Raw genomic sequence first — 27,002 nt, 5'->3', positions numbered from 1 at the left:
AGACTAAACGGATTGTGGTGTTCGTATATTCACGGTTACATTTTAATCCTCTCCATTTAGTGAATACTGTAATGGCTATAGATTTCAGACTCTCATAAAAATTGGTGTTACTCTTTAGTCTGATTGATGGGGGCATTTCCAGGCACAGTAATTAACAAGGGATAGTTGTACCAGTGCCTCCGAGTGGATCTAGAGTGCAGTCGGACGTCCGTCTGCTTGAATACGTGCTGGTCAGTGCAAGCCATGTAAAACCTGGGCTTCCCCTGGGAGCCTTAGACCTAATTGATTGCACAAAGGTTGTTTTTCTCATCGGCCGTGCAGCAGTTTGCGCTACTACGCAAGCGTTATCAACAATAGCAGTGTTTTTAGCTTTTTAGCTTTAACCCTAGTTTACTATGCTTGCCCATTTTCTAATTCTGAATAAATTGTCCTTTAACTTAACATTTCAACCAGCATCGGCTTTAAATTTCCTCTAATAATCCCTTTTTGTCTGTTTGATTTCATTACAATGGATGGATGGATTTCATGCATTGCATTTATTTTAGGGCTCAAAAAAATGACACCCTAGAGATGAAACTGTCAATTTATTAATGAATTACAAAAACAGTCATGCCTGACTGGAGATGTGCTATTCTCCTGTGCAGTGAACTTGACTCTTGACTAATTTAAAAGGTCAAAGCTGTGATCTGACTAATGAAGACATCAAGTAGTACTGGCAGTTCACACATGACTCTCTTGTCTTCCTCTCTTTTGCACCTGACAATTTTCTGCATCGGTCCACCTCCCTTTTGCCTCTGGCAGTTGCCCAAATGAACAAACAAAGGGGTAATGGTGGTGGTGTGTAAGCGTATTAGCAGAGTGAGCCAGGAGTGCCCTCGGCTGCGCTCACTGCTGCACTGGGGATTAACATGGAGTGCTTGGACCGCTGCTTGGGGTGTGTCAGTTTGAAGGTGACCTCTTTGAAGTGACAGAAATCCATACTGTGTTTGTGTTCAAAAGCAAGATCAAGCCACTCACTTGTCACCATAACTGCCTAAAACTTGGTCATCCGTCAAAAATATATTGGACAAACTACAGGCAAATTCATAGTCTGTCTGACTATAGGACCTTTGGCCCTACTTGGATCAGACATAGCCCAAACAATCACCAATATTGGGACACATTTGTTTTTTATTCTTGATATTGTTCCAGCAACAAGGAATTGTAATATCAGGTCTTTGTGTTTATTTGAGATTATAATCTAAATAAAATGATGATGGGTTGACTTACTGTAAGAAAATCCACAATTTAGTTGTTATCTGACAAATCTTTGCTTGCAGTTTGACATTTCATTACATTGTCAACCTGACATGAATGTGTTTTCGCCCCTCCTTCTTTAAACTATTGGTCTCTGATGATAATATTTTGTCTTAACCATCTTGTAGGAAAAAATCCAGAGGACGTTGTGAGAAGATACACAGACAAGATTAAAGTCGCACCAGATGAAGTAAGTACCAGAGAAAAATGTGCTTATCGAAGGGACAGTCTGTCACGGTTTGACGTCCTAACGAAGTGTGAAAGTTTCACAAATGCACACTGTCAGTCTCAACGGCAGCTGAAGTATTTTGGTTGGTTATTCCAGGACTGTACCATCTGTATGGAGAGGCTGTCCATGGCGTCGGGATATGAAGGCGTCCTGCAGCACAGAGGCATCAAGCCAGAGCTGGTGGGCAAACTTGGCAAATGTGGTCACATGTACCATCTGCTGTGCCTGGTGGCCATGTACAACAATGGCAATAAGGTGGGTATTGGCCCAAGAGCCAGATGCTGGTGTGATGTCACTGCAAGCAACAGGACTTTGTATACAAGCTCTGATCCCACTAATAATGACTAAAGTAAAATGTTTAAAATGAATCTTCTCATCTTCTACTACATTAACATCTACTGTTAGGAGCTTTTAACCATACTATAATTGCTTCTCGTTAAAGCACTCTTAAGTTGTATTTAGAGTCCTCTTTATTCTCCTGTGGACAAGTCGCCACTGCTCCAGCACTGCTCCAGCACTTTCCCTCTTCTTCTTTACTTACTTTGTTCTGCAATTTTATTTTCTTAAACTGCAACTGCATCGCTTTGCTATTTTGGCACAAATGAAAAAAATCTGATGCTAACACGGAAGTAAGCTTGTCGTTTTAGATCAATATAACAATTTAAAATAGCCAAAATATAACATAATGATCCACGGGTTACAAAAGTACATAACTAACTAACATAACTAATCTAAATGAGGACTATTGCGTTGAAATCGGATGAACATGCGTGTGTTTATACCAAACTGACATTCCATTGTATGCAGTCTGCCCTTACAGCACATGTCCTATGAATATTTACAGTCTAATAGACAGGATTTGCTTATTTAAGATGGGTGCATAGATTGTTCCTACACTACTATTGCACCAAGGAACATTAACCTACAGTATTGAAAACAGACTGTCTTTGTCTTTAACTCAGGATGGCAGTCTTCAGTGCCCCACATGTAAAACCATCTATGGGGAAAAAACAGGAACACAGCCTCCTGGGAAGATGGAGTACCATGTGATCCCCCACTGCCTCCCTGGATATCCCGACTCCAAAACCATCCGCATCGTCTACGACATTCCTGCCGGCATCCAGGTCAGAGATGTACTCTAGCTATGGCTTCAGCTTCTCAATGTTATTCTGCGCAGATATTTTTCAGAGACTTGAGTAAATCATTTACACCGCACTATTTGACAGGAAGAGTTTGGGTAGAGTTTCAGTCAAGTTTATCCCAAAATCAAGCTGGTTTCAAGTAAACAAGAAAAAATAATCAAAAACGGGTCAGACGAGATGAAATTGCATGAAATCAAAGGTATTTTTATATCCATGTAAAATTTGAACAGCCTCAAACAATATTAAAAATAAATTCTACTATTGCAATATGTCAGTGGTCATAACTTGCCAAATCTTGTGATGATATGGTAGAAAATTGGTAGAACATTTGTAGAAAAAGCTTCAGTAAAATGATGACGAGTAACATTGGTTTCCACAGTCAAAGAAATTGAAAGGTCCCATCATAAATCGCAGCAGAGCAACATACATTTGATAAATTATGAGATGAATGCAGTTATGGCTTGTCTATGAAGGTCGTTAGCTTCTTTAGTGTTGGTGGGTTGATTTGCAGGAGAAGTGGGCGGCATATTTCATCCCGACTGCAGAGAACAGCTTTAATGGAGTCAATAAACTGACCTTTTCCCACCAAAGCAGCAGGATTAGTGTCCCCTGGGAAAACGATAATCATGTGGGAAATCGAAAATCATGTATGTTTATAGTTTGATATCAATGCTGCGTTCCAGTCGTCCTCGAAGGTCGGACCTCGAAGTGACGTTTACGCCCTAGATTCTGTGTTCCAGGCGTCATGTTTGCCTGGCATGTGTCGTTCGGCATAACTGTCCAATTTATTCCAGTGATCAGTGAATATGTTCATTTTCAGATGACTGTTATTTTGTCCATTTTTCTGGCTCGGGTTAATTATTTGTCCTTTTGTGGCTGGACATTATCCTTGACACATGTTGTATATTTTTCAGACCAATGAGCATCCCAGCCCTGGAAAGAAGTTCAGCGCAAGAGGCTTTCCACGACATTGCTACCTCCCTGACAACGACAAAGGCCGCAAGGTGAGTTTTCAGTTTGAACCTAAAGTATAAATTGCATCTGATAGCTGTAATGGGCCCAAACGCATTTTCTGTTGCACATCCAATAACTTCTTCCACCAGTTAAACTGCACCAGATTAGTTCTATAATTTCAGTTTTTACATTTAAATGTGTTAGATGGTGTTATACTTGCATGCCTATCCACTAATACTTTTTTAAATGTAGGTTCTGAAGCTGCTGATCATGGCCTGGGACCGCCGCCTCATCTTCACCATCGGGACGTCCAGCACCACGGGGGAGTCGGACACTGTGGTGTGGAACGAGATTCACCACAAAACAGAATTTGGCTCCAACCTGACCGGCCACGGCTACCCGGACCCCAACTATCTGGACAATGTTCTCACTGAGCTGGCAGCGCAAGGAGTCGGCGAAGACAACCTAAAGGACTGACGAGCGGCTACAACTGCTTCTGCTGATTCACTGTTCTTGCCAGGGAGCATTGCATGATGGTCCAACAAGCCGCCTCCACAAACTCAAACTGTGGAAGTGGAAAAAGAGCAACTACATGATATATGAGTAATATTTTGATTCAGGTAACCAGAGTTTTCCCCTGTGAGCATGTAGTTCACACCATATTTAAAGGTGTTAGAATGTACTGACGCGGTCCAATGGTGGCAGCTGGAGGTCAGTGGATGTTAATTGCTTGTCGCGTTGCTTTTGTACCGATGATGACGAGTCCGACTTTTAAGTGGAACGAGTGGAAAGATGTCAGACGCCTCAAAATGAATGTTATTCATGTCAACATTCAAAGTGATGTCGAAAGATCTGTTGTTTTAATATATAGCACTGAGTTTCATGTTAAATTAATGATTTTGCCAATTAACTTCCAGTAACTATTGTTGAAATGTTGTTTGTTCATTGCAATGGATTTTGGCTTTAAAAATGCTCTGGGCGTCGATGCCATTTTACAAGCAGTCCTCTCTAGTAATCCTATGGCGTGCATGAAATGGATACACAAAGGATATTTGTCTGTTGCGTTTGTATATTGTGCTTAACCTTTACGGAGTTGTGCGTTTTGGGAGGGAATTGCAAGAGTTGCTAATGCGCCTGCTCACTTGGCAGTTTGTGGCTTGTTGAAAGATGGGGCTAGTGAACGAAGATTTGTTGCGATCCAAGGTTGAACTGGTTTGTTTTGGTCTGCACCATGTTGACCCTTGCAAATAATACTGCCCACATTATGGTTCTCACTGTTAGAGCAGCCGCTGGCATGATACATCACGGCCCGCTGCGACGTCATGTGGCACAGGAGATATCGGCACACTGGAGGAGAGAAGATCAGCACATGTGCAGCAAGGTTTTTGCAGGAAGGATTTTTTAAAGTTAAACTTACTATTTTTTTCTGAACAGTATGACATTAAACATCTATCACGCATCATATATTCATTGGGTGTTTTTATTGCTCAAAAACACTTGAAAAACATGCATTCTTACTGTGAGAGCGTGGTCACCTCTCCACAGATCTGACCTGTAACTTGGCCTTGGCTGGAGTCCACGAGGACAGATGTGTTTAATGCCATACTGTGGAATATTCCTGGTTAAGCATTAACGTCTCCACCAGGAAAGCTGCATGGCGCACCATTAAAGAAAAAAGTACAGTTTTATGATTGACTTGATGTGTTTGAATCGGGTTTTAAACTGGATCTCACTGAAAACAAAGGGACTACAGCTGGTCTAGAAGAAACAATAAATTACCAAGAATCACTCAGAATCTCATTCAAATTAGGTTTAGGAAACAGCAGAGTCAATACCAAGTCCAGGCAGTGGTTTGCCATACATTTAAATCAGCAGAGGTGGGTAGAGTAGCCAAAAAAGAGTAACGTTACTTCAAATTAAAGTAAAGGTACAAGAGGTCCAAGAAACTACTCAAGTAAGGGTAACTGTCTGGACGTAACACCTGATTTATAAGTCATTATAATTGAAAGGACACAATATTAAAAAGTGCACAAAATCTGCTGTTTACAAAGCACAGAAACTAAATTATATCTGAAGGAGCAGTTAATGTGATGTTGTCCACATAAAGCGTTTGTCACATAGACTTACCGACAGTCTGAAGAGGAACCAAAACTTAAACGTCAAACAAAATGTTACTCAAATAGGTGTCTGAAAACTACACTTCAAGTAAATGTAACTTGAGTACTGCCCACCTTTTGTAAGTCTGTGTAGGACTTGTGATGGCTGCATTTACTTTGAGAACCACAGCTTTTTGTGTGTCATTGGATTCAGGTCTAGAGCTTTGTTTGCTTTCATTGGCTAAAGTGACTCTTGAGTGTTGTTATTGGGGCCTCTTGTAATCTCTAGCCTCCTCCTCTCCACCAGCATCCACTGCTAGTCTTTGATACCATTTCCTTTTGATTTGATACGGCGACGATGTCACAATCACACACGTGCACCACCGGCGAGCACAAGCTGACACCATTTCTTACCGTTTTCTCTTTAGATTTTATGCCCTTAAGGACGTCCTGGAGGTCCAAGAGAAAGATTGCTTTTCTTCACTCCGAGATAAAAGCTTAAGTTGTATAATTCTGCATACATTCATCCAATACATTTTAGTTTGAGTTACCGTGTGGGCAACAAACCGCTGTGAGCTACATTTCTCGGTGAATCACAGTCTTCCATAGCACTTTGAGGCAACTGTTTTATTTCATGTTTCAATTGTATTTACAACAGTTTTTACGTTTATAACTAGCTTGCAATGCTTTGAAAACGATATATATTATACATTTCCAGCACTGTACATACCTTTAAACTGAAGCTCTATTTGAGTCGATGGTGTAAGTTTATTTATTTTTATATACTCTTCTATATAAATGTCATGAGAGGACTTTAGGGGCCCACGCATACAATAGACAGGCACATATTAACATGAATACAAACAAATCTGGCAAAGATCCATTTGCCAGGGTCAGGGAAATGTTGAAATATGTATGACATGTTATGAGCGTCTAGTTGTACAAGAAGGTGAGCGTTGTAGGGCTGTCCTCGTGTGGACTTGTGGGTTTTCGTAATCAGATCTGCTGACAAGGAGCTTTAGACGCGCGTCGACATGGCTATTATTCCAAATGGCCGCTTAATTTTTCATTTGGCCTGCATGGGAATAGTCCGTGTTTTTGTGTACTTGATGAGGCGCTGTTAAATGATACTGGGATCATGAAGAGAGATATATTTCTAGGCGCATTTTGATAAATTAGGATATTGTAGAAGGTTAAAGTGCTCACAATAAGACGGTCTTCCTTGGTCATTATTTGTAATTTGTTGTATGTGGTAATTTGGTATATTCCTTTGCAAGTGGGTCAATTTTGGCGTTTAAGGTCGTTCAAAATAATCAGACTCCTCCTGTGCTACCACTTAATTGCTATCATTTCCATTTATCTGTTTGGTAATGGGCACACTGAATTGTGTGTTAACTTTAAGCAATACTCATAATCAATTATAACATATTTCAAAATTACCAAGTGTGTTCTATTTCTTATACTTTGTAAAGCTTTTCACTTTGAATTAGAAATCAAATTTCTTGATATGCGCCTGCCTCTAAACTCCACAACTTTAGCTCCCTTTACAAAAACATGACTGCTTGAGTAAATGCTTCCAATGTTTCAGGGAATCTCGCTGTCATTGAGCATCTTTGCGTTCCCAACTGTCTGTTTTAACAAACGCGAGCGATGCTGGCCCTTTAGACCTTTCAGGTGTGTACAGATTATGTGAAATTTTCTGTTTGTCTGTAAGTCAGAGAGATGATGGTGTTTATGCAATTTACTCTTTTGTCAAAATATACATTCTACATTACTTTTGTGTAGCAACATGGCAGATTTTTGTTTTATCAATGACAATGGATGTTTTCCTTATGGGGTGCCTACTTCTGTTTTTAAACTAAAGGTTGAGATCTGAGGATGTCCATGCAATGTATTAGAAAACATATATTTTAATGTCTTTGACTGATTGTGCTTAAAAGAACTATAACATATGACATTGTTTCTCAGTATGTGTTACTTATCGTATGTGTTTTATATTGCATTACAAGTGAGACACAGATATTATTTGTCCAGGCATAATATCATTACCCACCGATCAATAGCATTATGACCATATATGCATACTAATAGCAGGATTTATTTTTTTCTTTTAAATTTAATATAATTGAGCAAGTTTAAACTAAATTTAAGGCCGTAGGATTGTTCAAAATTTCAGTAGATCTGGGATTTTTCCTAAAGTCATTGGTCTTTATTCACAGTGGTGAACAGCTGCGTTTTGGGGTTGAATCGACCAACGCACCTCCTGTCGCTCAAACCACTAGAAGTTAACGCAGCTGGTCCTTGGAAGGTATTCGATGATGGTCATAGTTATGCCTGATCGGTGTAGATCTTCTGTGTCCACTGCAAACTGTGCTACTTGCTCCTAAATACTGTTTTTCTACATTTGTGTCAGAAAGCAAATTTAATTTAGGTTCATGTCCTTTAAAGATACAGTAATGTTCTCCTAGAGGTGCATGTTAACCTGTGAGCAAGTTGAACAAAGGCCTTTTCTGTATTCAAAAAAATAAAGAAAGAAAATGTCATAGCTTCAGTAGGAGGCATCACCAGAATAGAGTGGTGACTTAGTACTGTGCATCTTTAGCCGAGGGAGGGGTCCCGGGGCGGCGTTTGGCTGCTCCCCTCGCTCCTCTGACCTGTAAACCACATGATTGTTTTAGCATTTTCAAGTGCCCATTTCACACCCTCTCTTGTAAACGGTGTCTTCATATTAACACATATATAGTCATTGGTTCAACTATAAAGGGCTTCTTATTCCTAATCAGTCTTTATTGGATGGTGATGACATTGTTGCATGTATGTGTCTTTCTTGTGGAAAATAAACATACCCACAGCAGGGGAATTGGTTTGACCTTTGTCACTTTCTCTTGACTATTTTTTTTTTACCCATGATTCCCTTGTCCTTGCGAGCAGCTCTGCACCTCATTAGATGGATAGAAATGAGCAAAGCTAGAGTTTCTTTTTTTTTGCTTTTACTTTTCACCTTGCTGTCAAAAAATTTAATTTCTCTATGTGCAATGTTCACCCTTCTAATGAGAATTTGCTATTACACAACAAGGTCTATTACTGCTGCATTACTACTCGATAATATCAGCATGGTTTAGCATAGGTTATATATAACAAACACATACATTACATATATGTTCCTCCCAATTTAACTATCGACCTTGGGCTGGCACCAAGAATACTTGTGACTTCATTCTAATTAGTAATGATGCCAAACCCGAACCCAGAAACCTCTATTACCACCACTACCATCACTAAAACCACTCTGGAACCAATGTGAGACAATAAATAATAACCCTGTAGATTTTGAGAATGTAAATGAAGGCATAATTGTGTTTTGAGTCCCACCCACATGACTATATTCTACCAAGTCTTGTTCTGCAACTTGAGTGAAGAAGCTAATGATCAGCACGACCTCCAAAGTAAGTGGTTCCTGTTCAATCATTAACTCTTTGCATTTATTTGAAGAAAGAACTGTTACCACAGCACTGCTCTAGGTATTGTAATGCCATTTACTGTAACATGGATCAACATCTCCCCTGACAAACTTGTTAATCAGCAGAATAATTTTCAAAATGTAAAAATCAAGATTGAGCAATGATTTAATATTTGTATTTGAAGATTTTACTGAATAATACATTTGGTTTTGTTTCACAGTTAACAACCAACAATTGTGTGTTGCAAAATAAAATGTTGAACTGGACATACATCTTTTAGGCAACTTTACAAAGTGAAATAATACAAAATAATACACTCTTAATGCGTTATATTCATTGTAGCCTTTTGATTGTCACTTCTGGCATGTTAATTTTGACCAAAGGCAATTAATGTATTTACAATCTTACCTCTAAAGGAAAAGAACATCAACAGACAGTGCAAACATTACATTCATCTGTGCCCACAAGCCTTTTATGATTGCTTTACAATTCGTGTCAGGACCTTACCTTTTGAATACATAAACATGTACTGGTAGTAGAAAGTTACATTGCTTCAGAAGTTCAATTCAAAACAGAGATTTGGACTCCAGGTGCAATGTTTCATTGTAAATGTAATTCTTGTTATGGCTTAAAATGTCAAAGTTTTCAGTAAAGGTTTTTCCACATTAGTGTAATTAATTGACATGTACAGTGAATATATTCAACTTTTCAAAACTTTACCTTCTTGAAATTGGCATATCAAACATGATGACATGAGCCTCTACAGTGGCACGTATACGTTCAGTTATATAATGATTATACATTCTAAATTTAAGGTAAATGTTACCCATAAAACATTTACTATGGCTTCTGCAATTTATCTTAAACGAGAAACACACCAAACAAGCAGATGTGAATTGAACTACACTTGAAAAGCACTGGCGTAAGTAATAGCACCAAACAAAAGCATTACAGTGAACGTTATGACCTGGTGGTCTCACTCTGAACTAAAATGCTACATCCATGTGATCAATTTAAACTATTTACAAAATAAGAACAATCATAAAAAGCAATATTCAAAAGATGCTTTACAAACTGTACATTACAACAAAAAGCTCTGCTTTGCATAAAAACTGACTTGATTTCTGTACAATATGTCCATATACAGTATAAAAGCTTGTTTGCACATATAACAAGTTGACCGAGGCATGCAACAGATTGCTTGTTATCTACATAAAAGGATCAAGTTAGATCTTACTTCAAAGTCCCCTTCATCATCGTGTGGCAGTTGGTGGCACTGGGAATATGAAAATCTGCATCCATTTAGGAAGTACACGGAAATGTTGGGTCTAGAGATACTTAGATTTTATCTTCATAAGTCCAGATATGGGCTGTTAGCCCTGCAGTGGTACGGCGACAGGGGGCACAGTGGGGTTTAGTGATTCACTATGACACAGTTGGGGTCCTCTTTCTCTCTCCGCTGGAAAGCGTTATGAGCCTTTTCCAAATCTGTGACCACCACCAACAGACGAACCGGGATACTCACAACTGCTTTTGTCTTAACGTTGCACTGTGCACCTTCTACAACACAAGTATGTATGTCAAAATAATGATATTAATAATAATGTTGATCTTATTCTACTTTACATAAACTACTACTGTGCTAAAACTGCTTTACCACTTCATGACTGAATTATTAACATTATTAAAATGTGTGTAATTAAATTGGGCCATGTCAATATGCTTCTACTATCACATTATATGAAGGTACTGGCAAAGGCAAACATATCTGGACACAGAGAAGTAATAATAACAAACATTTAGGCCATCTTTTGCCATTGTGCAGGGTTATTTTTAGTGTCACTGCCTCACCTGAGTTGATCTTCTTTTCTTTATTGCTAGACTTCGGATCAGCTTCTGACATTTCCAGGTACTTCTTCCTGCAGCAGAGCAATAATCACAGCATTACCACACATTAGGTTTTCTTTCATCCCTGCAATAATAACGCCCAACAGTGACATCAGACTGTTGCAACATTGCCCTCTAGTGTTCTGACTGTAAAATGCTAGTGCTTTAGATGAGTTTTCTTCACAGACCTGAATTTGTCCTTTCCCTGGAGAAGCTGCTTGTAAATCGTTTGGGTTTCTACATCGGGGTCAAGGGGGTCACTCCAGTCTCCGAGGGTAACAGCAGAGTGCGTCCGACTGCATCCCAGAACTGAGAAAATACATTTAAAAAAATTACTGTGTTGTAATGTAGATAGTATATTGCGCAAATATAATGACCTTTTAAAAGTCTCTAAACGAATAAAGACTGAATTTCAGAATGGAGCCAAAGGTAAAGTAGAACATAATGTGAATTCAATGGACAAACTAACCTCAGACAATCACAAAATATAAATAATAAAGGTAGTTTTAGCAAATAAAAAATGCTCAGATACAAGAGAATAATATCAAAGCCTGGTTTAAACACATTTAGAATTGCATTGTAATTTTTTTATGTAATTGCTTATTTAACATTGTATAATGAGAGCACTTTTGATGACAAATGTTTTCTGCCTTGGTGATTCAAAAGTGTTGCTTGATTTTGTAATAAAGACTTGAAACCGCTCTGAAATAGCTCTGATGGCTGTTCATTTTATGCATATTATTAACATATTAATAATGGTTAACATATTATGGTCGACAACATTTTGCCTCTTTTATGGAATTTGTGAGCATTCTAATGATGGGTTTAAAAGAGTCTAGATGTGAAATATATATATACCAGTGTTGTTATTTAAGGCATCTTGTCAGTATCAAGACAAAATACACAATTGTTTGCCTCTTTTGTTGTTTTGTAATGACCAAGTTCAATTTGAGGAGCTTTGAAGGTCAATAAAGTACCATTTCGGTCGGCCTGCAGGCAGCACGTCCACTTTCCGCTGCGATGAGCTCCCGGGTGGAAAGAGGGCAGCATGCGCTCGTTGTAGATACAGACTTTTCTGATCGCTGAGAGCCACTGGTTCAACTCATTAACATTCTGGAAGGAGAAAGAACGTAATTAAACACACACACTTCAAGGTACACAAATACCAAGCTATTTTATGATTCTGGATCTGAATGTATTTTATGATTCTGGATCTGAATGTGAGGGTAGTCGCAAGTTTTATTTCAAATCATATGTTATGCAGTGATTCATGTTCAATCTAATATTTAGCTGAATGCCCTTCCAGACAATCCGCTCTTACGTGTAACATACTTTATTCTATCAAGGGTTGGGACTGAAAAAGACTATTATAGGTTATTGATTTACTGATAGTTAAGTCAAGTGTAACAGTAGTAGTAGTAGTAGTAGTAGTAGTAGTAGTAGTAGTAGTAGTAGTAGTAGTAGTAGTAGTAGTAGTAGTAGTAGTAGTAGTAGTAGTAGTAGTAGTTGTAGTAGTAGTTGTAGTTGTAGTTGTAGTTGTAGTTGTAGTTGTAGTTGTAGTTGTAGTTGTTGTTGTTGTTGTTGTTGTTGTTGTTGTTGTTGTTGTTGTTGTTGTTGTTGTTGCACATGTGAAGACTGTTGACTGGTCAACCTTGCACTGGATGTATATGGTGTGCAGCTGTCCATCGTTGTCCTGGGTGATGACCTGCATCACGTTTTGCTGTTGAAAGGCATTTTCATCCACTCTCTCCACAGCACATACACACTGAATGGGAATTGAAGAGCGCACCTGCAACAATTCAGCCCACACAACAACTCCAATTAAGACAAGTGTACACACAGTGGTAATCACGACGCATACTAACTATGTCAGGGATGTAAATTGAATGTAACTTGATTAGGAGGCTAATTACCAGCACAGTATGTTATGGTGAAATATTTCATGTGCATAAGATTACCAGGAGCTATGAGACAAGAAGGGAGACCTAATGAGATCAGCGTGGCAGAAAAAGACACTTTAAAGTGTAAATCAGCCACTTCCAATGGGAGCCTGTCTGACTGAGGCTACAATGCTCCAATATGGAAGAAAGGGGCCAGGACATTGTCTGAAATCTGATTTGCAATGTAAGCATGAATATCCGGAGCCTTCAATTAACCCTTGTCCTTTATTCCAATAACACAAAGCAGATAGTGGCTCAAAGACGGAGCTTTTTCTAGACCCATAGAGAGCGGCTGTCCCCACTCACTATCGCTCAGTTTGAGTCTGGTGAATGAGACATCATTATCACAAGGTTAGGCAGCACACAGTAATAACTAATGATCTCCACACAAACGCATTAAGATGCAGATGACTAAAATGTTTGTCTTCATGAGACTGCTTCATAAGTGTCCTTCAAAGGACATTGATATATCACTGTAGCTTATAAGCAGCTAGTAATCAGGGAGTAACTTTAGTATGACTTTGATTTCAAACTTAACTCATCTATTTTTGGCTCTAAACAGCGCGTTATGCAAGGATTCTTGTAAACGTTATAGGTACCTACAGTACAAGTATAGCATCAAGTAACATTACAATGACTCACTGCATTAGTATTAACAAATTTCCTTACTTGTCTAATAATACTCACTGTTAAATAATGAAGATGTGTAATAAGATCAATCTAATATTCTATATATATTATTCATTGAGTTTCCAATATAATAATCCAAATATTGTTAGGCCTATTGCCTATTATTTTATAAGCTTCTTTGTACAACACCTCAATCTATTTTTGTTTATAAAATGTGCCATATTAAAGTGGTGTAGATTGTTTGGATGAGTTGTTCTATAGTTTAACCAAACATTTATCTATCAAATAATCCTGGTCACAGTACTCACCTGCCAGTCCGATGTCTTGGCGTAAGACAGAGTCTCGCTGGTCAACCAGAAATAGCGCTTCTTAAAGGCAAACCTGGACAGCAGCTGTGGTCCTTCAGTTTTATATTTCTGCAGGTAGCCCTCTTTCACTGTGACCGATGGCATGAAAACAGCTCTCTGTGGGACCTCCAACACTGTGAAACATGCATATGTGTAACTGAATAATTTGATAAATACACCAGTGCCTTGACCATCAAGATCTAAGAGCTTCTCATAAAGCACAGTTCAGGCTTTTATACATGACTGTATACTGCCATATCACGTGCAGAAGCACAGAAACAAATATTAAATTTTTCTTACATTACAGTAGAAATATTTGTGGCCAACATGCACAATAGTGGGGAAAACCTATGACATAACGAGAGCCTTCTTATGTCGATCAATCCCTCTTGAACTGCGCTAAATGTCAAACTGGCCTTTCAGGGTAAACAGTGGGTGTGAAACCTTATCTGCAGAGGGGGGATGGTGCTTTGCAACCGCAACCTCTGACATAAGATGACAAGAAAGCAGCTATGACATGGAGGCTAACCAGTGTAGCGTGTGTGAGCACTTGCAGTTTCTCACCCCGACGCTCAGCCAGCTCATCAACCATGTCTTCTCTGTCCCAGCTAGTTATGAATATTTCACACATGCAGCAGCAGTAGCTTTCTATCTACCACCTGTCTAGCTGCAGATAAGCTCAACAGCGTGATCCCTGAACCTTAGCAGGTTAGTGCACGCGGTTAACAAGCTTACCTGTGTCGTGGTCTATATCAATTAACTTGTCCAGAAAGTCTTTGACTGAGGCCACACTGCGGAGTATAATGGGGTGCAAAGGTGCCATCCACTGCTCCTTTCCATGGCCGAGCTGAAGACCCAAGTTTCCTACACTTTGTAAAGCCTGGATGTGAAAAAAATATGGTTATTCTAATTCAATGTCCCATTTTATTAAGATAAGATAAGATAAGATATTCCTTTATTGTCCCACATGGGGAAATTTCATTGGTGCAACGCAGGTAGATACAGAGGCTCGAAACAGTGGTTAGTTTAACACTAAAAGAAATAACAAAAGTTTAAATTTACAAGCATAAATTACAATTTTAACTATCCACCATGAAATAAAAGTGTTCTATTCATTAATTTGTAATTGACACAGCAATTGGACGAAACAGATGCATTGTTTCAACACCTATGAGGCTTTTAGGGAAGTCCAAAACAGTTCAAAATTATCTAATTTGATACTGTTTTTCTTTTTTAAACAAGAAAATGTGCATTTTTAAAGGACTTAAAATAAGAAACTGACTCTATTTATCTAAGGTGTCCCGTTCCAGCAGGAGAACAATGTTAATTTTCCTCTTTTCCTTTTGTTTTAGAGAAGTACAAGTACAGATTGACCTGAGGGAACATGCAGCATTTTAGGGTTGCAGGAGGTCAAACTAATTTGTATAGGACGTGGTCCCAGGATGAGACATTTTTTAGCATCTTTTAGCTTTTAGTTAAAATATTCAAAATTAAATAATTGTCTACAAAATACAATCTCCTAAAAGTAGGTCTCACACAGACTAAGAACTGCAGGTTTAGACGGTACAGACACCCTGTCCATACATAAGAGTGTGACATCAAATGGGTTCCTGAGGCCACTCCTGTGGCGTGGCCCTTTGTGGGACCCACACCTGCCTGTGTAGGAAAGGAAGTCCCCTCACAACCACCTCTCTGAAGCTCCCCTTTGAACCAGGCTCAGGCCGCACTCACAGGGGTAAAAATAGCAACTCCCCCTTTCTCTGGTCAAGACCATGGCAACAGCACTTCAGCACCACGGACAGCAGCCACCAACATTAACTAACTTTAGGTCAAACTAGGGATAATTCTTGGATCACATAGGGCTGTAAGGCAGCTTACCCTTGGCTTATTGTTGTTTGTTTTTGCCTGCTCTTTCTAAAAGTATAATGTCTAGACACAGCTAAATTATTCATGCGGTGTTTATTTCTGGATAGATTTAAATGGATGTTTTGAGTGGTACCTTGGCCAGTAGTAACAGTGTTCGGCTCGTGCGGGTGTCAGCATGCTGGTCTCTCAGCTGAAACAGTTTGGGCGTCAGGATTGCAGGAGCAAAAAAACGGAGGAAGAAGAATCCACTGATGGCCAAATATTTCACATCCTGAAAATTCATCACATACAGGAACATAGATGTTAGCCACACTATTGCCTTGCATGGTAAAATTGTTAAAAGCAGTTATAATTCCTTGTTTTTTATGCATTTTTGAGAGTCCATCAAAACTCTTCACCAATCTTTGGGGGCAACTTCATTGCTTTCTTGCTCTTGTATAAGAGTAAATGTTTTTCCCCATACAGAATATTGTGAACACAGCGCTTTCAGTCAAAATCAGCAGTGCATCCAATTTAAAAACTTTATCAATTGTTAATCTGGAAGAAAGAGTCATGCATGACACCATGTTACATTTTAGGATGATGGTGGATTGTGCAACGGTGGGTCACTCAAATTTGCTTTGCTTTGTAAAAAGTGCTTCTTAAACAATGCTCATGTCCCAAAAATGCACACATGCGCTCACTATCAATAATCCAGTTTGTGAAAGCTAGAAACAAGTTAGAGTGGCACAGTTTGAAAATCAGGTAGCCAAGTACATACTAAGTACAGCATTATTATTACATTATTATGAAATACTCAATGTAAAACGGTTAACACAAGCTTAATCAAAAATAACAAAAACAAAAACAATATTCATTTAGGTCAAGAGCTGTAGAATATTTAACATAAAGCCTAATGTAAAATCAATAGGCTTTCTATCTAACTTCCATCCACTCTAGTGTGTTGTGACCCACACTGACCTCATTCTCAGGTTCAGTAAATTGCTCCTCTACCCTCTTGTGTAGTTGCTTGAAGGCCACTCTCATGACCGGCGGACACTGATCGACTGAGTTCACAATGGATTCGGTGATGCTCGTTAAATAAATCTGCAGCATCTCCACACTGCTGTCTCGCACCTCGGCCTCGGACATGCCACCCTTGAAAGATATCCGCCTTATGTAGGAAGAAAGAACAAGCAACCACATTATGACATTGTTCAATTATCTCAAAATGTGTTCTATACTTTCTCTGACCCTTTCAACCACACCAAAGAAATGGGCATTTGTTTTGTTTTTTTACACTGGATGCTTTATGGCTGGTTTGCATTTGGGAAATACGGTATCTACAAAAGTCAGCCAAAAAGGAAACTAAAACATTTAAAATGATTGTGCCCCTCCAGACAGAACCTTACATTAGGAAATTGCACAAAAAGTCCATTGGTGAGGCCATCTGAGATTGCACACATGATTATAATCCATAACAATGTTTGAGTTCATAATTAAATTATATTTATCTGGCAGCTTTGATTATTGATTTTCCCAATCGCTGGTGAATGCCAAGCACACCAGAATGTACAGAGCAAAATAAATAGACTCTGTGGCGGCTGCAGTCATGGCTGGTCCTGGATCTGCCTCTCCCTCTCTGATGGATATCTCAGGGGGTTCAGAGCAGTTGCCAGGCAACAGCCTTCTCTCCTTTTACTTTTTTTTTATTTTTCTTTTGCACCAGTGTCTTTCTCTTAGGGGCAAAATATAACAGGAAGCAGATTGTCTCCTGTGGCAGCTTTCCATTTGACCATTTTAACGCCAACGTCATGAACTGCACACATCAAACTCCCATGTGTAATATGTGTCACGCAGCACATTTGAAGTGCTACAATGATTTTAGGTTTGAAAAAGAAACAGATTGAGATTTTAGGCCAGAACATGTCCATAATCTTTACCTTAGTCGGTTTAAGTCGATCTTGCAGGGATCCAGTTCAATGTACTTCTTCTCCTCAAAGATCCGGTTGATGATTGGTTTCAGGACTTCATGGAGATAGAGCATGCCAACAGCCTGACAACGAAAACATGCACCAAAGTCATTCATCATAACGTATATATAACATTACATAGACATAAGTCATGACAAGCGTACCTTCATGAACTGTTCCATTGCTTTGGAGGCAAGTGAGTTGGACCGAAATAATGTGTTAGGATCAGCTGTAAAACAGGTCAAATATATCAATATTATAATTATTATTAACAGGTTACAAGCTGTATGAAAAAACCTCTGTTTAGGGCTGGGCAAAATAGCAATAAAATCTAATTGTGATCTCATTCCTGTGACTTATTGCAGCTCTATGTTCAAACACAGAGACCTCCCACTCCCTCTGTTTGTCAGCCTCCTTCATACTTCTGTCAAATTAGTGACAAGTGGATTCAACCCATCAGAACGCCTGAAGAAGATATTGTTGTTTTATTTAACTCTTAAAGATGATTGTGATATACATTTTTCAGATCGCCCACCGCTAACGCTGATCAAGTTTGGAGATTCATTATGTATCGAGATTCCTCAATTTAAAATATCTTTTTATTTAAAAGATAATCTGAACTCATTATTATTTCTAATTTCATTGACACTTCTTTTGACTTTTAACTCCTTCCCCTTTACAGCCCCAGACAACTGGAAATAAAGCAAAAAATATCCTCTAAATTGAATATCTATTTGTATTGTCTAAAGTATCAAATGCACATCCAAAACACATTTCAAATACAACAATTTTCAAGGGAAATAGACCTGACAAATTCTGAACACCGGTACTATTTCAGTTCCAATGAATGAATGAAATAAAATTTAAAAAAATTGCTCGAGGGGAATTTGTTTTGGACAAGTCCATAGCACATACACAAAGCCAAGGGAAAACACAGGCTACTGAAGAATACCGATAGGCTACATTAACAGAGGATGTGTCAGAACATAGTAATACAGATTCTTGAACAGCCGAATGCTGCGTGGGACAAAGGATGCAGTGCCTCTTGGGCTTCATTTGAGGCGTCACATACCTTTGTGCAGATGGTAGGAAACTGTATTCAGAGTGACCACAATGAAATGTAGCCGGAAATGTAGCTTGCCTGATCTGAGATCTATATAATGTAATGCCAAACTCCTTCTATTGTTTAGACCATTCAGCTGAAACCCATCATTTTGATCAGAATCACAAAGGCATGTAGTGTAACATACTGCACATAGTTAAACAAAATCACAAAATAATTTGTTCTGTTCTAGACTTAATATAAAATGGTAAATGGTCACATTTATATGGCACTCAGAGCCTCATTCAGAGTGGCTATACCAACTCGACAATGATCTTAGAAGATAAACAGAGATGGGCCTGGTTAGTATTTGGATGGGAGAGAACTGGAATGTCAGGTGCCACTGGGGGCAACTGCCGTTGTGTCCTTAGGAAAGACACTTCACCCACCTCGCCTCCAGTGTCCATTTATGCTGGTGTGTTTGTGAGAGGGAATGTGGAAGAACAGTACTTAAGCTAGAAAGCCGGCTTGTTCACAGAATGTGTAACATGTATGTTCATTAACATTGCTTTGTTCTGACCAAATAAATAAATGATAATAAACAACAACAAAAAGCAAAACACAGCGCTTTACATCAAGAAACCACTCGTCCATTCACATACGCACAACCACAGTATTCACCTGAGGCAGCTGCAATCCAACCTGTGGATCAGTGGATCTAAAGCTGTTTACATCAAGAGCGGGATTCGAAGTGCTGACTTTCGGATCAGAGACCAATGCGCTGCTACTGAGATTCCGCTACTTTAAATAGCATTTATTTGATTCTACACATTGGTATATTTAGCTCGACTGACTCAGAAATGTTGTCCACAGGGGACACACATAGCTTTGTGCTGCATTACATACATTCTTCAAGGTGACAATGCTGATATAGCCATGGCAACAGGACTTCATTTTCTGCAGATATTTTCTTTAAGGTTGTGTACAGGCCATTGGGTGGGTTAAACTTGGTGCCCTGGGAGTGTTTTCCACACATTTTGCAACGGTTGTAAAATTGTCAAAGAGAAAAGGTTTTTGGGTTTCTTTGTGAATTGGTTATACCCCTATACAACCTACAGTCATTTCAAATAAAATGTATTACTATAATCAGTGTGACTTCTATATTTTCTTCTCTGACTATCATCTGTGTGAGTAGTCAAGCAGTGTGGATTGATATGGTACATTTTGTTTTTGTGTGAAGCCAGTTTGTTGCGTTGAGCCCCATAGACTTCCATCATGAATGCCAGTTTTGAGCTTCCCCCTTTATTAACAGGCCAAAAAGCTTTTTGCCTTTTATTCTAACTTGTCCGCTTATGACCACTAACTAACAAACAAATAAACATAGTTGTAGTAAAAGCTGTGCGCCAGTACCTCTAAAGCATCCATCCCTTAAACAAGCACGGTTTGAATAGCGAGTTGTTGCTATAGAAACTCCCTGCTTATTATCTCAAAGTAACTGAGAAAACCCATCGACGGAGCAAAACTGAGTGTGAATTACAACAAGGGGACGTGTTGTGGAGGCTTCACATGACTAACACACAAACCATGGAGAACAAACGATTGTCATTAGGGCCATAAATACAACGCTGGTAGGTTTGGGCCCACGCAAAACATGAGTAGCAGCACATTTCAACGGGTCAGTGCGGAAGGGGACAAACACTATGTCCGTGCCGCTCGGTGCACGAGAAGATGTGTGTGAGCGACCCACAATGTTACAATACGACTCTCAACAATTTGCTGCAATGTCCTTCCCTCTTTCTTTAATAAAGCCTACAGGCTAAAAAAACCTAAAAAACAAAACAAAAACATAAATCAATTTTTATTTTAGACGTTAACTTTGGCCTTTAATGTTAGATGTAAGGTACCATAAAACATAAGCTAGTGTTTCTTCTATTATTACCTCATTATATCTTACAAGTTAAAACAGGGTTACACACACACACACACAGTTTAGGTGGGGGGAGTGACTAGGGCTCAGACTGTAATCAATATGTCTGGCCAAAGGTGATTTCCCTGTGTATAAATAAAAAGAGGAATTTATAGGCCCTTCATTGTGTTATCCATTAAAACTCTGAGCTCACTTGTGTGGTTGACCTCGCGGGTGTTGAGGTAATCCAAGAACGGCACCACGAGGCCTTGGCCCAGGTAAATCTTCACCAGCGTCATGGCCACATCCTGTCTGCTCTCAACTGTGGTCACTTCCTCCAACATGGTCAGAGCGCTGGTCTCCTCCACCTGGTGACACAACAACCGGCTCAATTACAAACCTCAACACACAGAAGGATACATTACTAATTCAGTCATTAGTCACTGAGAAAACCACACATTATTACACATAATACCAGGACGTACGTCTGTGGGAGAGATGACCGACTCCACCAAAAGGTCGATAAGAGGCTGATAATACACGGAGGGTAAAATACGGTCCTCCACCAAACGCACCTTCAGACGCAGCGCCCCGAGTTTACCACTGCGAGCCACATAAAATGAAACAAACACAAAAATAGGTTATTGCGATGGGTACGTGTTTAGACAGGGCAAGGACCAGTATTCCTACATTATCCTCATCATCAACAGAAGTGACAAGGTTAATAAACTTGCTGCATTTACCAAACTGCAACTCAAAAGGTAGTTAACAATAGAACTTCTGGCTGAACACAACTATAAAATGCTGTTATGTCATTCTAAAACCACCAATTATCAAGCTTGATTTAGCAACACATACATTTATATATATATATTTCACATTGTCTAGCTAAGGCAGACACACAGCTACATATACTGTACCTGTAAGGTCAATCCAAAGTTATATAAGTTATATTATAAGCATTACTGATTGGTTTCAAATAACAAACTAATTGCTCCATCAGGTTCCCAGCTCAGAAATAATAAGAAACAAAAAACAAAACAGTACAAATCAAAAACAGCCACACGTGTTCTCACCCAGCATCAACCTCATTGTTTCCCAAGGGCAGCAGGCGAAACCAGCCCTCCAGATGAGGCGACTTGTGCCAACACGCTGAAGGGATTTCCACCTGTTGAAAAATGGTATACTGATTGGTCACACATTTGAGAAAAACAAAAAAGACACTGAACACACTGAATGATTTTAATATTCATTAATAATAACTTACTTTCCCCAAAAAGTCATTCTTGCCAACCATATCCCAGTCCCACACTTCCACGGTGATTGGACCCTCTTCACACAGCTCCTCGGGGTCCAGCTCCAGCTCAAGAGTCTCCCCCCAGTGAGGAAATCGTGTCTTTTTAATAATCTGAACCCAAACACATGGCACAAATAAATCTTCTTTATGCCATGTGTCGTACATAGTGTCTCCTCAGTGGATGACATCAGAGGGACAAGACGTTGTGACCTTAGCACAGACAGAACATGGAGAGCATGAACAAAGCTTACTGAGGTCTCTGCACTGTGGTTGTTAAAGATGACTCTTGCAAAAGGATCAGAGGTGCCAGAAGTGTCTCTAGGGGCAAGATCTCTGAAAAACAAAAAGATCACATTCAATATAAGATTTCTTAACAATATAAATTGTTTTCCATGGCAACAAAAAATATTTGTTTGTTAGTGTCTCTCATCCAAGAGCTCATTCTCAATCTGCAAATCGAGTCTGAGAAGATTGAGAGTGACTCTTTGATAAGAGTCAAAACGTTTGTTTTTTCTAAAAACAGAGTCCAGATGATACAACTGAATTTTTTCGACAATAGAACACTCCTGGACTAACGAGGGATTACACTGATTTGTTTGTTAGTGTTTTAAAGTTGAGAGTCCTTCAGTTGAAAATGTTCTGCTCAAGGCTTATTGATATGTTCCTTAGCGACGTGTCAGAAAAATGGATCTTGCAGCCCGGGATACACAGATGGGACATTGACTAAATGGTGTGATAGCAGCCGAATGACTCTGTAGAGGAGCGAAGAGGCCTGGGACTCCGCTGATAAGATTCATACACACAACAGTTAAAACAATATCAGGTCATACTAACCTCACATTCTGTGTACTGCATACAGTACCATGGAAACAAGGAGAATTTAATACAATATGAATGAGAAAAAATGCCTTAAAGCATACTCAGAAGGAGCTTTACCTCTTGTGTTTGTGTTACCTGGCTTCAATGACTTGACATCTCAGGCTGATCTTCTCTGAGTGTTTGAGCAGGACCAGGCTGAAGCGGATCTCTCCTTGGACTTCTTCATTTGGGTCGACCCTTGTCAAGTTGAGCCAGCTGTCCAAACCTGCACATCCAGTAGTAGTAGTTTAGAAACCTTGTATTTCTATGGACTACTACTATATACTTCAATATAATGCTTTCAATATTTCATAAACTCAAAACATAAGGATGGCCACAGTGTGACAGTGAGGATATTTTTTGCGAAGGAGGAACTGACTCAGTAGCGACATGTAGCAATGAATCATAGATTTGAAGGCCATGCCAGGTGGTGCTTAAGAGTGGCATCAACAAGCTGCTGATCATTTCAAATGTTTTTTAACCCTTTTTAAGTTTTGTGGAACAAACATATAGCCTGCAAAAGAAGCATAAGCGCTGCATACTAAGAGCAGCGTGACCACTGACAGGTTGGGTTGAATAACACAGATAAAGTCTTTATCGAGGCACCTGTTTGTGGGTGGATTATATTAAAGAGCACGGAGTGTGATTTTGTCAAAGGCGAATTGCTACATGTAGGAGATAAACATTTAGATTGTGATTGCTATGTGAATATAGACAACGTTTCCCAAACTGAATCTTCTGTTGTTTATTTCTTATGTGCACTGGTCAGAGTCTATTTAAACTGGTTCAAAGAAGATGCAGTGGTAAAGTGGCTGTATGTGCAAGTCCAAGGTCCAAGGGCATAACATTATGCCTGATCAGTGCATATGTGCAAATATTAGATTTATGATGTACAATAATACTGAAGTGAAATATAATGTCTCGTAAGCTACAGTTCAGACATTCACATAAACTAAAAGACAGACTGGCCCCTCAGCGGCTCTGACTTTGGTCCTATGTTGTGTTAGGAGTCTCTGCATGTTTATCCTCAAAGCAACAGTCACGTACTCCAGACGTTATTAATGACTACGTGTGCCCCTTCCCACAACTTTACCTTTAGCTTGAGATCCAATAGCTTCCTTGGTCAAAGTAATCTTTCCAATAACATCATCATGGCTGCGGTGAAAGAGGACAAATTGATTGACAAATTAAAAAAACTGGTATGATCTAGTTAGAATTGAATTCTAAATGCTCTCATTTCAAGGAAAAAACAAGCTACCATCTGCCCAATACTGTTTACCTATTCAAAGATTTGAGTCTTTCCATTACCTAATTTGATCATTTTACGCAACACATAAATTAATCAGCCCTGAAATAGCTTGGTGGAAAATCACAAATTAGTAATTTCCACTATCCCAGGACTTGAATGTAAATATGAAATTATATAGGGAAAGATGTGAATATTACCCAATTGTGTCTTCATCCATGACATGAAAAGACAGCGAGTGAAATCCCATCGGGAGGTGGAGCGTGTATTCCTCACCCCAGAAAGGATTAAGGTTCTTCCACACAGTGGCTGTCCTGGAACAAGCAGACCACTCACATTACACACCACATGTCAAGATAATACTGCCTCTATAGGCATAGTTTAAGACAGACACATGTGATTCATATTCCTGCTCTGCAAATTTCTTTTGAATTAAGCACCTATACCTAGTATGACAAGTACTAACAACGGGTCAATGATTTCGATCCCAATATATTTTAAATGTGAGACACTATAAAACCTGTTGGACTGGAATTCACGGCCATAAGAAAGACACATTAATGACAAGCAGTAAATACATTTGCACTATAAAACGTCTTGTTTGTTGCCTAATTAAAAGGGAGTGTCTACAGAGCCGCGGCGCGCGGCCGAAACTGCTAGGCTATTTTGTGCCGCGGCTCCTGAAACTGATGGGCTATTTGACCGCGCCGGGTTAGACCGCGCCGGGTTAGGGTTAGGGTCAGGGTTAGGGTTAGGGTTAGGGTTAGGGTTAGGGTTAGGGTTAGGGTTAGCCATGAGGCTATATGGCCTTGCCATGGCTCCTGAAACTGCTGGGCCATTTGACAGCGCCACGGCTTTGTAGCCACGGCCTAATTAAAAACTATATCTTTAGTAAAACACACTGTACTATTTATCCAGTCTTTTTTTTAAATATATTGACTGCACAGGATTATACCCTATAATTGTTACCTGATCTAAGAAGTACAACAATATCATTTTACAAAACGCCTGTTCATCTTGTTAGTTTAGAAAGCAAACAGTATCTGCACAAAAGTCAACAGTCACATTCTTGAGCTCGGCAAATCCAGACCAAACTGACCATGAGTGCCTTTCAAAGGGGTGCAAACATAATGCGGTACTCTTCAATAAAGTGTAATTACTAAAAATAAAACAAATAAAACAAATGAACAAACATTTTTAAAAGAGGTGCATAAACCAGGCCTGACTTTTGTAGTAAGTTCAGTAGTTATACAGCTCAAAGCATACTGTGTGTAAGGTCTGAGCGTTAACTAATAGTCACTGTGTTTTAGTGAGTGGGCTGAGCTATTTCCCACTGTTTTTTTCTGTCACATTATCTGTGAACATCATACAGTCATTTAGGCAGAAACTCCACAAGTACTAGATAATTAGTGAGAGTGTCATGTAGTGAGTCATTGTGCTGTTTCCCTCACTATACCAGATGGATCAGGAGCTACTGTACTCGCCTCCTGTTCTTGTTAATGGCCACAACTTCTGAGCATTGGTTATACATATGATGATTATTGTGAAAGGGGGCAAAAGGGGTCAGTAGGAAACAAATAATAATCTGAATAACATGCACATCTTGTACCTCAGAGTGGTTCCTGCGTATAATGAACCTAAAATCATTGATGCAGCCTCTCCATGGTTACATACATGCTGTTTTTGATCCAAACCAGTATCAGGTTCTCTGTGTTGGAGGACCCATGCTGTTGGCACCACTATCACACAACTCCACCTTGTTTAAATAAATTTACCTCTAAACGATAGCCTGATACAGGGATCTCAAGATAGTATAAAAAAGCATTTAGGCAAGACGGCAGTGCTGTACACTCACCTGGCCACAACCTCATTGTCAACTTTAACAATGCAGTAAGGGTCACTTGTTCCAGACCTAGTCAGCAAAACATATAAAAATTAAAAAATTTAAAAAAGACACAAAGTGAGGTTTAGGCTAAGGTTTAAAAGCAGACTCACAAAAGGTGCACCATCCATACTAAGCTCATGTATGTGGATGAGCCTTAATGAATTAAATGCATTCTCACGTATCCAGCAATGCCAGTGGCAAAAAGGTTTACTTACACGTCTTTTGCTGGGAGATTCCTGCCCTCTACGATCCGAAAATAAAGAGAAGTATTTCTAGACATTTTGACGGTTTATCAGATCAAGCGATATGTCCTGTTTCCATGTGCGTCCTTTTAAATAGCGCTCTTCTCCTCAGCAACTGAGTTATCTTCATTTCATAGCACCTCTGAGTGCGTGACGGCGCACAGCCCACTAGTAGCGCGCCAGAGAGATGCGCACGGAGTCATTCAGTCTCAGTCCAGAAGGTTACACAGCGAGGCTCTGTGTGGGCAACTGGGTTTGATTTGGCGATGTCCTGGTGACCCCCAGCGTTCCCACCTCAAACCTAAAGACAGATCAATGACACGCAGAAAAATATACCATTACCATTTGAGGGGTCACTCGCAGATGAAGTCGACGCACCTTCCCCATTCACAAAATGACGTGAAATGTCACGCCATCTTTTTAGGGTGCGATGTATGTTCTGTAAATGCTTCTGGTGTGTGTGTTGTAAAGCTCGTCAGGTATGAGCATCAGGTTCTTTCAATGTGACACGCACCGCCATCTGGTGGGGAATTTGCGCTACTACTGCTGTCTCGGCTTCAAATAAATCTAGACAGGCTTTTTATGGGACAGCTAAAGGGTCCTCGTGGCTTCAAACGAGTCAAAACAAAGCAACACAAGTCGCTTCGAGCTCTTCAGTTTGCTGTATATGCTATTGGATATATATATATATATATATATATATATATATATATATATATATATACA

The 27,002-nt window shown here is 39.4% G+C and overlaps 2 protein-coding genes across 3 annotated transcripts in view; one reads left to right on the top strand and one right to left on the bottom strand.

Moving 5' to 3' along the window:
- Positions 1-4,991, top strand: part of dtx1 (deltex 1, E3 ubiquitin ligase) — a 37,252-nt gene extending 32,261 nt beyond the window's left edge. For both annotated transcript variants that reach the window (XM_072434020.1, XM_072434019.1), the window contains exons 7-11: positions 1,425-1,486; positions 1,622-1,780; positions 2,488-2,649; positions 3,582-3,671; positions 3,874-4,991. In XM_072434020.1, coding sequence (XP_072290121.1) covers positions 1,425-1,486; positions 1,622-1,780; positions 2,488-2,649; positions 3,582-3,671; positions 3,874-4,098 — 698 coding nt within the window. In that variant the 3' untranslated portion in view covers positions 4,099-4,991. The remainder of the gene's footprint in view (positions 1-1,424; positions 1,487-1,621; positions 1,781-2,487; positions 2,650-3,581; positions 3,672-3,873) is intronic.
- A 4,358-nt stretch (positions 4,992-9,349) lies between these two features.
- Positions 9,350-26,754, bottom strand: LOC140346624 (rasGAP-activating-like protein 1). The gene is made up of 22 exons (XM_072432776.1): positions 26,655-26,754; positions 26,250-26,577; positions 26,005-26,061; positions 24,350-24,463; positions 23,997-24,058; positions 23,000-23,129; positions 22,297-22,378; positions 22,016-22,156; positions 21,825-21,916; positions 21,234-21,351; positions 20,963-21,116; positions 17,965-18,029; positions 17,771-17,883; positions 16,809-17,001; positions 15,982-16,119; positions 14,718-14,862; positions 13,944-14,116; positions 12,717-12,854; positions 12,043-12,178; positions 11,254-11,374; positions 11,030-11,097; positions 9,350-10,738 (listed from the first exon to the last, which is right to left on the bottom strand). Exons 2-22 carry the CDS (start codon positions 26,312-26,314, stop codon positions 10,593-10,595), a joined length of 2,451 nt encoding a protein of 816 aa, XP_072288877.1. The 5' UTR covers positions 26,315-26,577; positions 26,655-26,754; the 3' UTR covers positions 9,350-10,592.
- Positions 26,755-27,002: the final 248 nt, after the last annotated feature.

The sequence above is a fragment of the Eucyclogobius newberryi genome, unplaced genomic scaffold (assembly GCF_026437365.1).
Source record: "Eucyclogobius newberryi isolate DKJ021-1_F unplaced genomic scaffold, fEucNew1.0.hap1 SCAF_6, whole genome shotgun sequence".
NCBI lineage: Eukaryota > Metazoa > Chordata > Actinopteri > Gobiiformes > Gobiidae > Eucyclogobius > Eucyclogobius newberryi.
Note: the sequence above shows the minus strand (reverse complement) of the source record. Positions and strands in the feature narration are given on the sequence as shown.